Below are 18,183 nucleotides of genomic sequence, written 5' to 3' on the forward strand. Positions count from 1 at the left end.
GCTGTGTGCTTGATTTTATACACCTGTCAGCAACGGGTGTGGTTGAAATAGTCGAATACACTAATTTGAATGGGTGTCCACATATGTGTGTGTATATATACACATACATACATATATATATATATATATATATATATATATATATATATATATATATATATATATATATACATACAGTGGGGAGAACAAATATTTGATACACTGCCGATTTTGCAGGTTTTCTACTTACAAAGCATGTCGAGGTCTGTAATTTTCGTCATAGGTACAAAAATCCAGAAAATCACATTGTATGATTTTTAAGTAATTAATTTGCATTTGATTGCATGACATAAGTATTTGATCACCTACCAACCAGTAAGAATTCCGGCTCTCACAGACCTGTTAGTTTTTCTTTAAGAAGCCCTCCTGTTCTCCACTCATTACCTGTATTAACTGCACCTGTTTGAACTCGTTACCTGTATAAAAGACACCTGTCCACACACTCAATCAAACAGACTCCAACCTGTCCACAATGGCCAAGACCAGAGAGCTGTGTAAGGACATCAGGGATAAAATTGTAGACCTGCACAAGGCTGGGATGGGCTACAGGACAATAGGCAAGCAGCTTGGTGAGAAGGCATCAACTGTTGGCGCAATTATTAGAAAATGGAAGAAGTTCAAGATGACGGTCAATCATCCTCGGTCTGGGGCTCCATGAAAGATCTCACCTCGTGGGGCTTCAATGATCATGAGGAAAGTGAGGGATCAGCCCAGAACTACACGGCAGGACCTGATCAATGACCTGAAGAGCGCTGGGACCACAGTCTCAAAGAAAACCATTAGTAACACACTACGCCGTCATGGATTAAAATCCTGCAGCGCACGCAAGGTCCCCCTGCTCAAGCCAGCGCATGTCCAGGCCCGTCTGAAGTTTGCCAATGACCATCTGGATGATCCAGAGGAGGAATGGGAGAAGGTCATGTGGTCTGATGAGACAAAAATATAGCTTTTTGGTCTAAACTCCACTTGCCGTGTTTGGAGGAAGAAGAAGAAGGATGAGTACAACCCCAAGAACACCATCCCAACCGTGAAGCATGGAGATGGAAACATAATTCTTTGGGGATGCTTTTCTGCAAAGGGGACAGGACGACTGCACCGTATTGAGGGGAGGATGGATGGGGCCATGTATCGTGAGATCTTGGCCAACAACCTCCTTCCCTCAGTAAGAGCATTGAAGATGGGTCGTGGCTGGGTCTTCCAGCATGACAACGACCCGAAACACACAGCCAGGGCAACTAAGGAGTGGCTTCGTAAGAAGCATCTCAAGGTCCTGGAGTGGCCTAGCCAGTCTCCAGACCTCAACCCAATAGAACATCTTTGGAGGGAGCTGAAAGTCCGTATTGCCCAGCGACAGCCCCGAAACCTGAAGGATCTGGAGAAGGTCTGTATGGAGGAGTGGGCCAAAATCCCTGCTGCAGTGTGTGCAAACCTGGTCAAGACCTACAGGAAATGTATGATCTCTGTAATTGCAAACCAAGGTTTCTGTACCAAATATTAAGTTCTGCTTTTCTGATGTATCAAATACTTATGTCATGCAATAAAATGCAAATTAATTACTTAAAAATCATACAATGTGATTTTCTGGATTTTTGTTTTAGATTCTGTCTCTCACAGTTGAAGTGTACCTATGATAAAAATTACAGACCTCAACATGCTTTGTAAGTAGGAAAACCTGCAAAATCGGCAGTGTATCAAATACTTGTTCTCCCCACTGTATATGTGTGTGTATGTGTGTGTGTATATATATATATATATATATATATATATATATATATTAGGGCTGTCAAATGATTAAAATTTTTAATCAAATTAATCAGAATTTTCAGTGGATTAATCATGATTAATCACTATTTGCAATTACACCTGAATCCTAACCATTTTTTTTCTGAAATGCATACCAAAAGATAAATAACAGGACACAGATACATAATTTTCATATTATGTCTGTTTATTAACACAGCCAAATAATGGTGTTTTAAATCAAGCTGAAACATACTACACACCATAATATTTGTCTTTGGCTGTGGCTCTTGACGGTGGCTTATAGAATGAGTCTTGAGACGCCACTTGCAAAACATCAAGGAAACCTGAGTCTTCTACAATGCTAATGGGTCTACAATCCTTTGCAATCCATTTTGCTATTGTGTTGGTCAAATTATCTGAGGTTGATTTTGTTAATTGCCTGCAAACATTCAGCGTGGTCTGGCGCAAACCACTTGCTGAATCTGACGGCCCAGCAAACGCATGTTTGGCGTTGACATGGTACTTCAAGCTTGAACAGCTCCGGTGAAATTGAAACTCCTTCTTACAAATCTTGCAAATAACCTTGTACTTGTTAACTGTACCATCATCATTCTTTTTATATTTGAATCCGTCAATAGGCCCACTTTGCTCACCTTGCTCCATCTCGCCTCTAGCTCCCAACCACTTTCCTGACCTGAATAATTTGTCACACTGCGCATGCGTGAAATGCGTTAAAAAAATTGACGTAATTAACAGCAAACAACTAATTAACGTCGTTAACGCGCTATTTTTGACAGCCCTAATATATATATAATAAATAAATAAAATAAATATATATATATATATATATATATATATATACACACACACATACAGTGCTATGAAAAAGTATTTGCACCCTATCTGATTTCCTATACTTTTGCATATTTGTGATACTGAATGTTATCAGATCTTCAACCAAAACCTAATATTAGATAAAGGGAACATAAGTGGACAAATAACACAACAATTACATATTTATTTCATTTATTTCATAAACAAAGTTATGCAACACCCAATTCCCCTGTGTGAAAAAGTAATTGCCCCCTTACACTCATTAACTGGTTGTGTCACCTTTAGCTGCAATGACTCCAACCAAATGCTTCCTGTAGTTGTTGATCAGTCTCTTACGTACAAAAAGTTGACTCAAGTTTGCCAAAAAGCACCTGGATGATCATCAAGACTCTTGGAAGAACGTTCTATGGACAGATGATTCAAAAGTATAACTTTTTGGACCAGTAATGGTTCCAGTAATGCCTGCCGAAAACCAAACTCTGCATTCCACGGTAAGAACATCATACCAAAGGTCAAGCGTGGTGGTGGTGGTGTGATGCTTTGGGGATGCTTTGCTGCCTCAGGACCTGGACGACTTGCCTTAATAGAAGGAACCATGAATTCTGCTCTGTATCAGAGAATTATACAGGAGAATGTCAGACCATCTGTCTGTGAGCTGAAGCTGAAGCGCAGCTAGGTCATGCAGCAAGACAATGATCCAAAACACACAATCAAGTCTACATGAAAATTGCTAAAAAGCAACAAATTGGAAGTTTTGGAATGGCCTAGTCAAAGTCGAGACCTAATCCCAATTGAGATGTTGTGGCAGGACTTGAAACGAGCAATTCATGCTTGAAAACCCACACGTCACTGAGTTAAAGCAGTTCTACATGGAAGAGTGGGCCAAAATTCCTCCACAGCGACGTGAGAGACTGATCAACAACTACTGGAAGCATTTGGTTGGAGTCATTGCAGCTAAAGGTGGCACAACCAGTTATTGAGTGTAATTACTTTTTCACACAGGGGAATTGGGTGTTGCATAACTTTGTTTATGAAATAAATATGTAATTGTTGTGTTATTTGTTCACTTATGTTCCCTTTATCTAATATTAGGTTTTGGTTGAAGATCTGATAACATTCAGTATCACAAATATGCAAAAGTAGAGAAAATTAGAAAGGGGGCAAATTACTTTTTCATAGCACTGTATATATATATTTGTATGTATGTGTGTACTTTGATCAAAAATACACCACCATACACACATACTAGACACTCTGTTAACCCTGTGTGTTTTATTTGTAGCTGGATGGTTATATAGCCCGTAACTGGGCCAGTCAGAAGTCTGCGCTGGGCAGCGCGCTTGACCCATTGGCTGATAAAATCCTCATCAGCGTTCTCTACATCAGTCTCACCTACGCACAGCTCATCCCAGGTGTGTGTGTGTTGAAATGCTGCGAAATTCAATTAAATCTTTCTGTTTACAGTGCTAATAATCCCAAACAATGTCGACACAATCCACAATACATAGAGGTAGATGTCACATTTGAAAGCAAAAATGACCATGTGTGTTCTCAGCGCCCCTGACAGCATTGGTGATCGCCAGAGACGTCGGTCTGATAGCGGCTGTTTTCTACGTCAGATACAAGACTGTCCCACCTCCTGTAAGTCTCACACACACACACAGCGGGCTTGTTCAGGGCTGTCACGGACACACTGTGGTCCATCAGTCAGGATACAGGAATGAGGAGATGAATGGCAGTGGATCCAGTACTGTGTTGCGTTTAGATCTTTGGTGTTGCTCTGTTTAGACTACATAATAATTATCTTCCTCTCTCTTGCGCCCTCACTCTCTTCGTCGCGCTCTCTCTCTTTCCTTCTCTCTCATTCCAGGTGACTCTCAATAAGTTTTTTAACCCCTGCTACACAACAGCACAGCTCAAACCCACCACCATCAGCAAGGTAAGTCTCTGTACCTTATACACACACACACACACACACACACACACACGTGTGTGTGTATATATACACACAGTTGAAGTCGGAAGTTTACATACACTTAGGTTGGAGTCATTAAAACTCGTTTTTCAAACACTCCACAAATTTCTTGTTAACAAACTATAGTTTTGGCAAGTCTGTTAGGATATCTACTTTGTGCATGACACAAGTAATTTTTCCAACAATTGTTTACAGACAGATTATTTCACTTATAATTCACTGTATCACAATTCCAGTGGGTCAGAAGTTTACATACACTAAGTTGACTGTGCCTTTAAACAGCTAGGAAAATTCCAGAAAATGATGTCATGGCTTTAGAAGCTTCTGATAGGCTAATTGACATAATTTGAGTCAATTGGAGGTGTACCTGTGGATGTATTTCAAGGCCTACCTTCAAACTCAGTGCCTCTTTGCTTGACATCATGGGAAAATCAAAAGAAATCAACCAATACCTCAGGGGAAAAAATTGTAGACCTCCACAAGTCTGGTTCATCCTTGGGAGCAATTTCCAAATGCCTGAAGGTACCACGTTCATCTGTACAAACAATAGTACGCAAGTATAAACACCATGGGACCACACAGCCATCATACCGCTCCGGAAGGAGACGCGTTCTGTCTCCTAGAGATGAACGTACTTTGGTGCGAAAAGTGCAAATCAATCCCAGAACAACAGCAAAAGACCTTGTGAAGATGCTGGAGGAAACCGGTACAAACGTATCTATATCCACAGTAAAACGAGTTCTACAGTGAGGGAAAAAAGTATTTGATCCCCTGCTGATTTTGTACGTTTGCCCACTGACAAAGACATGATCAGTCTATAATTTTAATGGTAGGTTTATTTGAACAGTGAGAGACAGAATAACAACAACAAAATCCAGAAAAACGCATTTCGAAAATGTTATAAATTGATTTACATTTTAATGAGGGAAATAAGTATTTGACCCCTCTGCAAAACATTACTTAGTACTTGGTGGCAAAACCCTTGTTGGCAATCAGAGGTCAGACGTTTCTTGTAGTTGGCCACCAGGTTTGCACACATCTCAGGAGGGATTTTGTCCCACTCCTCTTTGCAGATCTTCTCCAAGTCATTAAGGTTTCGAGGCTGACGTTTGGCAAGTCGAACCTTCAGCTCCCTCCACAGATTTTCTATGGGATTAAGGTCTGGAGACTGGCTAGGCCACTCCAGGACCTTAATGTGCTTCTTCTTGAGCCACTCCTTTGTTGCCTTGGCTGTGTGTTTTGGGTCATTGTCATGCTGGAATACCCATCCACGACCCATTTTCAATGCCCTGGCTGAGGGAAGGAGGTTCTCACCCAAGATTTGATGGTACATGGTGCCGTCCATTGTCCCTTTGATGCAGTGAAGTTGTCCTGTCCCTTTAGCAGAAAAACACCCCCAAAGCATAATGTTTCCACCTCCATGTTTGACGGTGGGGATGGTGTTCTTGGGGTCATAGGCAGCGTTCTTCCTCCTCCAAACACGGCGAGTTGAGTTGATGCCAAAGAGCTCCATTTTGGTCTCATCTGACCACAACACTTTCACCCAGTTCTCCTTTGAATCATTCAGATGTTCATTGGCAAACTTCAGACGGGCCTGTATATTTGTTCTTTCTTGAGCAGGGGGACCTTGCGGGCGCTGCAGGATTTCAGTCCTTCACGGCATAGTGTGTTACCAATTGTTTTCTTGGTGACTATGGTCCCAGCTGCCTTGAGATCATTGACAAGATCCTCCCGTGTAGTTCTGGGCTGATTCCTCACTGTTCTCATGATCATTGCAACTCCACGAGGTGAGATATTGCATGGAGCCCCAGACCGAGGGAGATTGACAGGTATTTTGTGTTTCTTCCATTTGCGAATAATCGCACCAACTGTTGTCACCTTCTCACCAAGCTGCTTGGCGATGGTCTTGTAGCCCATTCCAGCCTTGTGTAGGTCTACAATCTTGTCCCTGACATCCTTGGAGAGCTCTTTGGTCTTGGCCATGGTGGAGAGTTTTGAATCTGATTGATTGATTGCTTCTGTGGACAGGTGTCTTTTATACAGGTAACAAGCTGAGATTAGGAGCACTCCCTTTAAGAGTGTGCTCCTAATCTCAGCTCGTTACCTTTATAAAAGACACCTGGGAGCCAGAAATCTTTCTGATTGAGATGGGGTCAAATACCTATTTCCCTCATTAAAATGCAAATCAATTTATAACATTTTTGACATGCATTTTTCTGGATTTTTTTGTTGTTATTCTGTCTCTCACTGTTCAAATAAACCTACCATAAAAATGATAGACTAATCATTTCTTTGTCAGTGGGCAAACGTACAAAGCAGCAGGGGATCAAATACCTTTTTCCCTCACTGTATATCAACATAACCTGAAAGACCGCTCAGCAAGTAAGATGCCACTGCTCCAAAACCGCCATAAAAAAGCCAGACTACGGTTTGAAAATGCACATGGGGACAAAGATCGTACTTTTTGGTAAAATGTCTTTAGGTCTGATGAAACAAAAATAGAACTGTTTGGCCATATTGACCATCGTTATATTTGGAGGAAAAAGGGGGACGCTTGCAAGCCGAAGAACACCATCCCAACCGTGAAGCACGGGGGTGGCAGCATCATGCTGTGGGGGTGCTTTGCTGCAGGAGGGACTGTTGCACTTCACAAAATAGATGGCATCATGAGGAAGGAAAATGATATGGATATATTGAAGCAACATCTCAAGACATCAGTCAGGAAGTTAAAGCTTGGTCGCAAATGGGTCTTCCAAATGGACAATGACCCCAAGCATACTTCGAAAGTTGTGGCAAAATGGCTTAAGGACAACAAAGTCAAGGTATTGGAGTGGCCATCACAAAGCCCTGACCTCTATCCTATAGAAAATGTGTGGGCAGAACTGAAAAAGTGTGTGCGAGCAAGGAGGCCTACAAACCTGACTCAGTTACACCAGCTCTGTCAGGAAGAATGGGGCAAAATTCACCCAACTTATTGTGGGAAGCTAGTGGAAGGCTACCCGAAACGTTTGACCCAAGTTAAACAATTTAAAGGCAATGCTACCAAATACTAATTGAGTGTATGTAAACTTCTGACCCACTGGGAATGTGATGAAAGAAATAAAAGCTGAAATAAATAATTCTCTCTACTATTATTCTGACAAATCACATTCTTAAAATAAAGTGGTGATCCTAACTGACCTAAGACAGGGTATTTTTACTAGGATTAAATGTCAGGAATTGTGAAACTGAGTTTAAATGTATTTGGCTAAGGTGTATGTAAACTTCTGACTTCAACTGTGTGTGTGTGTGTATATATTATTTATATATATATATATATATATATATATATATATATATATATATATATATATACACATATACATATACATATACATATACATATACATACACACACACACACACACACACACACACATACAGTTGTAGTCGGAAGTTTACATAGAAATGTCCCTGCTCTGTTTTAACCCTTTAATTGGTTCTTAATCCATAAACATTTTAAGGCATATAGGCATTTCATTCTACAACATATGTACTAGAAAATCATCCATATATACCCCTTTTGGGACTTTCTATGTCCCAACCAATAAAACAAAAGTTAACATATAATGAGTGTAAGCATGTGCATATACTTATTCTTAGCCTTGCCATTTGTGATTTCATTTTATAAGAATATATATTCAGACCAATGTATCTTCCTCATTGTCTGACCCATCACGATGAGGACGAGGAGCCCAGTCAGGTACTGGGTACAAATCCGGAAGGTTTCCCTCTAAGCTAACCTCCAATTGTTGCTGTTGAGCTTTGTAACCATGACAGGCCCATACACCCCCTGCCACTACCCCATATAGACAATCTAGGTTGCCATAAGGGCAGTCAAGTGGTCCTCAATGTTCTGATAATGACCATCTGCTTCTGGGCCTCTACTCCGGGCTGGCGTTGGTCCTTTTCGCTCAGGACTTTCTTCCGTCACTAGGGTCTCGGCATCCTCAACTTCCTCATCTCTCGGTCGTCGGTTTAGATGATACCAGGTCGAGCTCCCCTCAACCCTTACAGCAGTTGGTGTAACCTGGATGAAGGCGTAGGGTACCACATGTCTCTGTTCGTTCTACTTCCTTCTGAAGACCCTGACGTAGACCTTCTCCCCCGGGACCACTGGTCATGGTAGATTCGCCTCTGGTTTTAGAACTCTGCTTCTCTCCTGTTGGTATATAACTTCATATATGACAGTTAGTTGCCTGATATACCCTTCCAATTCCCTTTCCATGTGCTCTAGAGGCGGACCCTAATATGGTCCCCTAAGCACCAGCACAGGCATGTCAACCAGTTAGCATTTCATGCGGTGTTAGATGCGTATTTCTGTTAGCTTGCATGCGATAACTCATTAGTGCCAGAGGTAAGGCCCCAAAAAACAAAACACCAAATCAAATTAGAATAATAACCCTTGATAACAGGTCATTCAAGGAATAGTAAAATGTATTAGCGACAGGTGTCCCTCATTCAGGGCTAGTTATCTTTCTCTGTCCTTGTTATGGTATGAATCATACATAGGCCTATTGCTAAATTATAAGCTTCTTCCTAATTATTAGTGTTTTCACACTACATATAAATCTCACACAATGTCTCTAGCTTTCTAGTGAGGGTGATCAGGCCCCACCAGAAAGTCAGAACAAAGGCCAGAGGTCATTCAACCCCATGTAAGTGAATGTCTCTTTCCATTTCCTTCCCCTTTATCTAAGATATTATTTAAATATATTTTAAACATTTCAAACATTTTGCGTACCAAGTTTACATTGGGTTTTTTCAGTACATTTCTTATCAGGAGAATTTACATGTGTGTACTTAAAACTCTGGCAATAGAAACTACCAAAAATGTACTTTATGTGCCCTTTAAGGTGTATTATTTCTACCCTATGAAACCAAAAATAAAACCCTACCCAACTACAAATATTAATAATAGGTGGGTCGTGTGTGCTGGTGAAACGTAGGGCAAAACCAAACAAATGGATAGGCCTTATTTAATTTGGTAGCTCCCTCTTACGGCCTAATTACAAGATTGCTGAGTTTTACTAACTGCTCTCCTCAGCTCACAGTCTCAGGAAACATTCCAAAGAGAAATATTGGAACTCCCATTCTCCTGGAACAGAAAATGTACATTTCGTTAACATTTACTATAGTACATCTTAATTAGCCACCCAAATGTTTTAACTATAAACAAACATGACAATAATTCCACTGTACTCCATAAACAGCTGTCCTTTGTAATTAAATGCAAACAAATGTCTACTTTCTCATGCCAAGGGTACACTAAAAAATGCTCCACATTAGTCTATTACTGAGAACCATTTTGCCTCTGGTGGAACATTTTTTAACAGTGTGTGTGGATTAGGCACCTTCTGCTTTATCCTGAACTACTTAATTTACTGCTCTCAGGTCATGAACCAATCTCCACTTCTGTTTGTCTGCCTTTAGTACTGGTGGCCTGTTACAGTCACTCTGTTTTAACCAGTACTCCCCCCTTTGGACACATGATTCACATCGTGATTCATGTGTTCAAAAAAGTAAACAACAACATTGGCTGTTATCCCTTGGCCACTAAAAGTGTTATGAACCAGATCTGTATGATATCAGATCCTAGAGCATCTTGTGCTTCCATTGGTGACCCTTGTTTTCCTATTATAAAATATTGCGATCTCATGGAAGCTAGTTTACCTCATGCCTTCCTTAACCATAGTTGTTCTAGCAAATTATTTTGATATGAATCATATTGCAGTGTACAATGATAGCCTGATTTTGGTACTCTCATTTCTTGAACTTTAGCCCTGATAAATGTTCCCCACTTCTTTTAATACCTCTTGTATTGGTGATTCTATGCTCCCTATCCAGTATACATTTGCTGTTTTGTCTGTAGCCATGATCATCTGTGGACATACCCCTTCCTGAACTATTATTAGTCCCTCTGATGTGCATTTAATCTGGACCCCCATTCTACACAGTGCATCTCTTCCTACTAGATTAACTGAAGTTTGTTCTGATACTAATATAGGTATAAATGTAGAATTTTCGTGCTTCTGGTTTTACTGGAACTGTCATATGTATTAACTGCATTTGTCATAAATTCTACTGTCTGTGCATATTTGCCTGATATGGGGAGGTGAGAGGCATAATTTGGACTTACACATGAGTAAGTTGCTCCAGTATCTATCATCATTGGTGTGCCTCTATTATTCACCTGAACCTGCAGCATAGGTTCTTCATCAGCCTGCATAGTTACTGCCACTAGCTGACCCTCCCCTTTAGGATTACCTGGGCATCCCTAGTATCAATGATTTGGTCCTCCCCACGGGTTCACTGGGCCTTGTGGAGCCTGTGTCTGAGACTGCTGCCATTCAGCTAAGCTGGGCCCATTTCCTTGCCAATTACCCTGTTGTGGTTGCCTAGGCCACCACGGCTTGGTAGGACAATTCCTTCTTGTATGTCCTGATTGATTGCACCTCCAGCATACACCTGGACTTCTTGGTCCACCATTTTGGTGTGTCTGCTGCTGTGGTCGGTACCATTGATTCCTTGGTCTGTTTTTATAATTTTTGTTTTGCCACTGTCTAGGGGATTGTAATGTGTACACATTCACTACTGGTAAGGCAGGAGCTCTTTGGCCTTGTGGTTGAGGCGGTGGTTGTTGACCTCCCTATATGACAGGTGCCATGGTGCCCTCTTCCGGTGGCGCTGGAGCGATCACTGGAGCTTGTGTTTTATTTTTGTCCTTTCTTGTCAGCTCTTCCAGCTGCATCCGTGTCAGTTTTCTCTGAATATCTCTCCCCTGCACTGTCCGTTTCTGTTTGTCCTTCCTGTATTTTTCCACTGCATGAATAACATGGTCACAGAACTCTTTGTATGACTTTGATGTTAGTCCAATCCCCTCATCTTCCAGTTTGCTTCTGACAGGCGTTGGCATTGCTTCCATCAATGATGTCCTGAACAGTGTTGTCATTAGTGGATCACCCTCTGGATCTTTTTCTGTTTCTTGTCGCCACCTTTTGAGCTGGTCCTTCAGGCAACCTGCCGGGTTTTCTTTATCCCCCAATGGCTCCCCTCTCAGTGCCTTAAGGTCTATCTTGGCTGGATACTCCATTCTCAGAGTGTGCCATAGTCCTGGCCTATAACTGTCAAAGGCCACTCCATCCAGTAACGTCCTCTGCTCCGCCTGTATAAGGCCAGCCGCCTGCAACAGGTCCTCCATTTTGGCCACTCCCACCACCCTGGCCAGCAATGCCTTCAAGTCTCCCACTGCCAGTAGCTTCCCCATTGTTTGTTCTTCATATGTTCTAATCCATTTCCCTGCTCCTTCATGCAGGTTAGGCAGTCTAGTCACCAGGCCTTCCAGGTCCTGCGATCCCCAGGGCACATAGTGAACCCGTGTCCCCTTTACCAAAATAGGATACTGGGCTTCTTATTTATCTGTTTTTTGTTGTTGTTCTTCTGTTTCTTAATTTTCTCTTTGATTTTTCCAGGTGGGCTTGCAGTGCTTCACCTAGTTCTGTTACTATAGATTTGCCTCCTGTGGTTCCTTGGTGTGATAATTGTCCCTCTGTCTCACTCTGTTCTTGCTCAGAGTCAGCACACTGTTTTAGTTCCTCATTACTTTCATCATCCCACTTGCTCTGTCCATCAACATATTGTCCATCTATCCCATAATTTTCCAATTTGTTTAACATACTCTTCAGTCCTCCATAACAGTCTATATCTAAATGTGATTATTTTCCTTTCTTTGGTGTGGAAGGCTGTTGCTTCCCTTTTTCTCCTTCTAGCTCTACATTCCCTGTTATTGAGACTAGACCTGTGACCTGAGAACACTGCCCCCTTCTGTGTATGGTGGTGGTGTAGTTAAACCAGCCTTTTTTGGTTCACTCTTCCTCTCCATTATTATCCTTCTAGCTTTGGCTATGCTGTCCCTCCAACTCTTTCCTTCCTCCCAAAATATTTTCAAGATTTCTCTCTTTCTCTCTCTTCTTTATTTTCTCCCCTCTCTCTCCTGTTTTATAGTTCTTTATTAGGGTATCCATATCCTCACACACCGCTACATCAAACGCTCCCTCCTTTGGCCATGTTGTTGCTATTTTTCTGGTTCTTTTTTCCCATTTATCAGAGATTTTTCCAATCTCTTCCTTATTCTCTGGGAACTTTCTCTTCATGATTTCTACTGATGTTCCTGCCATCCCTACTCCTTGTATTCTTGGCCTTCCTGTTGCTAATCTTATGTTTGGTTCAGTGTTTATATTAGGATGCAAAGTAAATTATTTCTGTTAGCTTTCTCAGCTAAAAGTTTTTATATTCCTCAATCAATGGTATCCTTCTTCCTAGTATATCTTCATACTCTGCTTCTTTCCAAAAATGTGTTTATCCCTTGTGCCCCTCCTTTTAATATTATTTTATTTTATTTATCTTTATCATTACTTTCCTGTAAGTTACATCAAATTTATAAATCCTCTCTCGCTTTCTTGTGATTAGGTATATTCCCAGTGGTTTGTTCAGCCTCGGGTCACTAGACCACACCCTATTTTCCCCGATCAATATCCTCATTACTCTACTTTTCAAAAACCCTCCAGTTGTATTGACATACTCCATTTTTCCCATATCTGAATTTTTGTATCTGTTCTCTCTCTAATCTTCGTCTCAGCATTTATTCCCTAATCTTGGTTTTTAGCTTTCTCTTTTACTTGTTTATATCTGGACAGCTAGTCCCTATCCTAAATTATCCTACCTAGATTTCTATTATTACTATTATCCAGATATCATTACTGGATCAATGACATAGGTAATAGCTCTTTCGCATTAGCTATTGCCTTTTTCTGATAATGTTATAATTGTAGCCTATTGCATTAATTTAGTTAAAATATAAATTTGTTGTTTAACAAATCTAGAACCCACAATAAGTTGGTGCTATCCCATCAGCATAATAGTTTAAGCTACTTGCAATCCACTGGTTCACGTAACGAAAACAAATTATCGTTTTAGAATTCATTAACTATTTGCATACGTCCCTGGTGTTACGCAAACTATAGAATAAAGTAATAACAATTAGAATTTGTCAAATAAATGTTTTCCATTCAACTATTCAGACTTCTGCTTAAAATGTCTCTTACAGCTCGATACAGTCCAGCAAGTACAACTCTCTTTTACCCGTAAACTAAAACATGGCATTAGTAAAGTCTATTCACAAACCACCAATAACTAATAGTATATTTGCATTCATATTATTAAAATACATTAATTTCATTCCAGTCTACCTTAACAATTCAAATTTGAAATTCTCACTTCCCTATTAAATCACTTTCCTCTGTTATCAATTCAAATAATTGCCACAGCTCTATTATAATTGCCAGTCCTCTGTTACATTTATGTCCTTTCTGATTAGGCTATAGTTAATAAAACAAACACTTGCTATGATTGACAAGCATACATTCAATTCATATCCATATTCAATTCAATATTCCAAATTACAATCCCATTCACAGTAGTTTAAACTCCCAAATCATTAGACCACACAAAAAATGACTCTTGAACTCGTCCCACTATTCCTGTTGAATAAGTGAGTCTTTCAATTCGAAAGACGCAAGCTGCTAAATCCCAGTCTTACATCACAAAATCAACACTGACTGTTCTATCAATCTAAGCAACCCATAACCATAGTTGAACTATAATCAGAAAACCTAGATTTTAGTCAGTCATGTAGAACCTATGCTTTATTGAAATGACAGGTAAATCCTCCTTTATTCTGGTCTGTAATTTTAACATCTTGCACATAACACAATTTATCAGAAAATATCTCACAAGCTCGAAGGGAATGAATTAGCAGTCAACGAGTCAAATCTACATTCATTGATTTTGAAACCAGATCTGACGAGTTTAATCAAATGGATTATATCAAAAGCTTATTATCCAAATTTCTATAAAATCATCATACACACCTCTATACCTCATCATTCAAACTTCAGAGTGTGACTCATTTATACCATTATACCACTCTTGTTCCATATTCACACAATGTTGTTCTCAAATGCGCTTAACCTCTATTTGTATAAATAAATATTTTATTCTATCAAAGGGCCCAAATTTGGAATGTTAACCCTATCACATTTTTTTATTTATTTTTATTTCACCTTTATTTAACCAGGTAAGCCAGTTGAGAACAGGTTCTCATTTACAACTGTGACCTGGCCAAGATAAAGCAAAGTAGTGCAATAAAAACAACACAGAGTTACATATGGGGTAAAAAACATAAAGTCAAAAATACAACAGAAAATATATATACAGTGTGTGCAAATGTAGCAAGTTATGGAGGTAAGGCAATAAATAGGCTATAGTGCAGAATAATTACAATAGTATTAACACTGGAATGCTAGATGTGCAAGAGATTATGTGCAAATAGAGATACTGGGGTGCAAAAGAGCAAAATAAATAACAATATGGGGATGAGGTAGTTGGGTGGGCTAATTTCAGATGGGCTGTGTACAGGTGCAGTGATCGGTAAGGTGCTCTGACAACTGATGCTTAAAGTTATTGAGGGAGATAAGAGTCTCCAGCTTCAGAGATTTTTGCAATTCGTTCCAGTCATTGGCAGCAGAGAACTGGAAGGAATGGCGGCCAAAGGAGGTGTTGGCTTTGGGAATGACCAGTGAGATATACCTGCTGGAGCGCAGACTACGGGTGGGTGCTGCTATGGTGACCAATGAGCTAAGATAAGGCGGATTTGCCTAGCAGTGATTTATAGATGGCCTGGAGCCAGTGGGTTTGACGACGAACATGTAGTGAGGACCAGCCAACAAGAGCGTACAGGTCACAGTGGTGGGTAGTGTATGGGGCTTTGGAGACAAAACGGATGGCACTGTGATAGACTACATCCAATTTGCTGAGTAGAGTGTTGGAGGCTATTTTGTAAATGACATCGCCGAAGTCAAGGATCGGTAGGATAGTCAGTTTTACGAGGGCATGTTTGGCAGCATGAGTGAAGGAGGCTTTGTTGCGAAATAGGAAGCCGATTCTAGATTTAACTTTGGATTGGAGATTCTTTATGTGAGTCTGGAAGTTGAGTTTACAGTCTAACCAGACACCTAGGTATTTGTAGTTGTCCACATACTCTAGGTCAGACCCGTCGAGAGTGGTGATTCTAGTCGGGTGGGCGGGTGCCAGCAGCGTTCGATTGAAAAGCATGCATTTAGTTTTACTAGTGTTTAAGAGCAGTTGGAGGCTACTGAAGGATTGTTGTATGGCATTGAAGCTCGTTTGGAGGTTTGTTAACACAGTGTCCAATGAAGGGCCAGATGTATACAAAATGGTGTCGTCTGCGTAGAGGTGGATCTGAGAGTCACCAGCAGCAAGAGCGACATCATTGATATACACGGAGAAAAGTGTCGGCCCAAGAATTGAACCCTGTGGCACCCCCATAGAGACTGCCATAGGTCCAGACAACAGGCCCTCCGATTTGACACACTGAACTCTATCTGAGAAGTAGTTGGTGAACCAGGCGAGGCAGTCATTTGAGAAACCAAGGCTATTTAGTCTGCCAATAAGAATGCGGGGGTTGACAGAGTCGAAAGCCTTGGCCAGGTCGATGAAGACGGCTGCACAGTACTGTCTATTATCAATCGCGGTTATAATATCGTTTAGGACCTTGAGCGTGGCTGAAGTGCACCCGTGACCAGCTCGGAAACCGGATTGCATAGCGGAGAAGGTACGGTGGTATTCGAAATGGTCGGGTGATCTGTTTGTTAACTTGGCTTTCAAATACTTTCGAAAGGCAGGGCAGGATGGATATAGGTCTGTAGCAGTTTGGATCTAGAGTGTCACCCCCTTTGAAGAGGGGGATGACCGCGGCAGCTTTCCAATCTCTGGGGATCTCAGACGTTATGAAAGAGAGGTTGAACAGACTAGTAATAGGGGTTGCGACAATTTCGGCGGCTAGTTTTAGAATTTGACATTTTACTATGGTAAATTTGACCATAATCCTACATTACTAATACATTTCCTAAATGTAATGATACCCTAAAAGATTGGCCGAAATACAATGTGTATACGTCATATGATCACACCCGTACACGTGACCTGTTCCTCCAACAGGATTTCTCATACCCCTCCTGGTAACGTCACACACACCTTCTGATTCCCTTCTAATCAGGACACACACACACCTTCTGATTCCCTTCTAATCAGGACACACACACTCCTTCTGATCCCCTTCTGATCAGGACACACACACTCACACACACCGGTTACGATGAGCAGCCTCTCTTGCCAAAATGAAAGTATTTTACAACTAAGTTCCCTGTGTATTGTATCCCCTGGGCTGTATCCGCAGGATTTTTAAACCTCAATTATCAACAACATTGCATGCATGCTTAATTCTCATTCCAAAAAAACCTCTGTACTTTTCCTAAATGTAGTCCTTAATGCTGGAGAGACCCCTTCTGTACCTTACCCTCAGATTCAGCTTGATCGAATCACATAATTTCTATGTTTTAAAAGTAAGAACGTTGCTTACCTGTATTAACAGTGGCCACTGAATTTTGTGTGTGATTTGTCCAAACTTTCTCTGATGGCAAAGTACTCAATGATCCCTTCCACTCCTGGCTGGCTCGCCAATATGTCGTGGATAAGTATCACTATACTTGTTAAAAATCAAAAGTTCGTCCAGAGTTTTTGTAGAATGAAAATATACTTTTATTACACAAAGCAACGAAAGCCGAGATGATCAGCAGAACATCTGTTTTCCCTGATTCGGAGCTCTCCTTTTATACAGACACATGCATAGTCATGCTAATACAACCTACACAGTTACTCCATTATATGTACATGATTAACATCCTTCGGTGTCACATGTTGTTTACTCGCGAAGGCTACGTGCGTTTCTCTAAATGGGGCCTCTGTGTCTCATCTCATTATATTGGTGCCGTGACTCGGACACGCTCTCAGAAAATAACATACATACCTACGTTAAAGGACAATCACACTCTGTATTGACTATATTCACTATCCAGGCATGCATCTGGAGTACAAAGTATCAATCATGTTCATTCGGTTTTACCCTTATCATTTCATAACACATTATAAAACATATCAATTCATACTTAAACATGGTTTACACGTCATGTCCATAACATACATTTAAGCCTTTCCAAACAGCCATCCTCCAAGGATCCTGAGCCACTATGGTTTTTCCTTGTGACTATGTGCATGTGGCTATGTGTGTCAGGTCATAAGCACAAACAAGTGATAACACTAGTTCCATTGTTACTCCAATCTCCACACAGCTACAACGAGAAGTTGTATCGCCATCACATGTCATTGACATACCCAGACCAGCTGCAGGGAGTTAAGGAACCATTCTTATCAGAAGCACAGCATTTGCACTAAAGAAATGTCCCTGCTGTGTTTTAACCCTTTAATTGGTTCTTAATCCATAAACATTTAAGGCATATAGGCGTTTCATTCTACAACATATGTACTAGAAAATCATCCATAATACTTTTGTACTTGTTTCCTCCAGCATCTTCACAAGGTCCTTTGCTGTTGTTCTGGGATTGATTTGCACTTTT

The 18,183-nt window shown here is 40.7% G+C and overlaps 1 protein-coding gene across 4 annotated transcripts in view; it reads left to right on the top strand.

Annotated features, from left to right (window-relative positions):
• LOC121559872 (cardiolipin synthase (CMP-forming)) overlaps positions 1-18,183 on the top strand; it is a 30,571-nt gene that overhangs the window by 3,072 nt on the left and 9,316 nt on the right. For 3 of the 4 annotated variants that reach the window (XM_041872939.2, XM_041872941.2, XM_041872940.2), the window contains 3 exons: positions 3,899-4,028; positions 4,172-4,257; positions 4,487-4,555. In XM_041872939.2, the coding sequence (XP_041728873.1) occupies positions 3,899-4,028; positions 4,172-4,257; positions 4,487-4,555 (285 nt within the window). Of the gene's footprint in view, positions 1-3,898; positions 4,029-4,171; positions 4,258-4,486; positions 4,556-9,220; positions 9,289-18,183 lie in introns of all 4 variants that reach the window. The other variant, XM_045216772.1, reaches the window with a different exon arrangement.

This window comes from Coregonus clupeaformis, unplaced genomic scaffold (assembly GCF_020615455.1).
Source record: "Coregonus clupeaformis isolate EN_2021a unplaced genomic scaffold, ASM2061545v1 scaf0794, whole genome shotgun sequence".
NCBI classification, from domain to species: domain Eukaryota; kingdom Metazoa; phylum Chordata; class Actinopteri; order Salmoniformes; family Salmonidae; genus Coregonus; species Coregonus clupeaformis.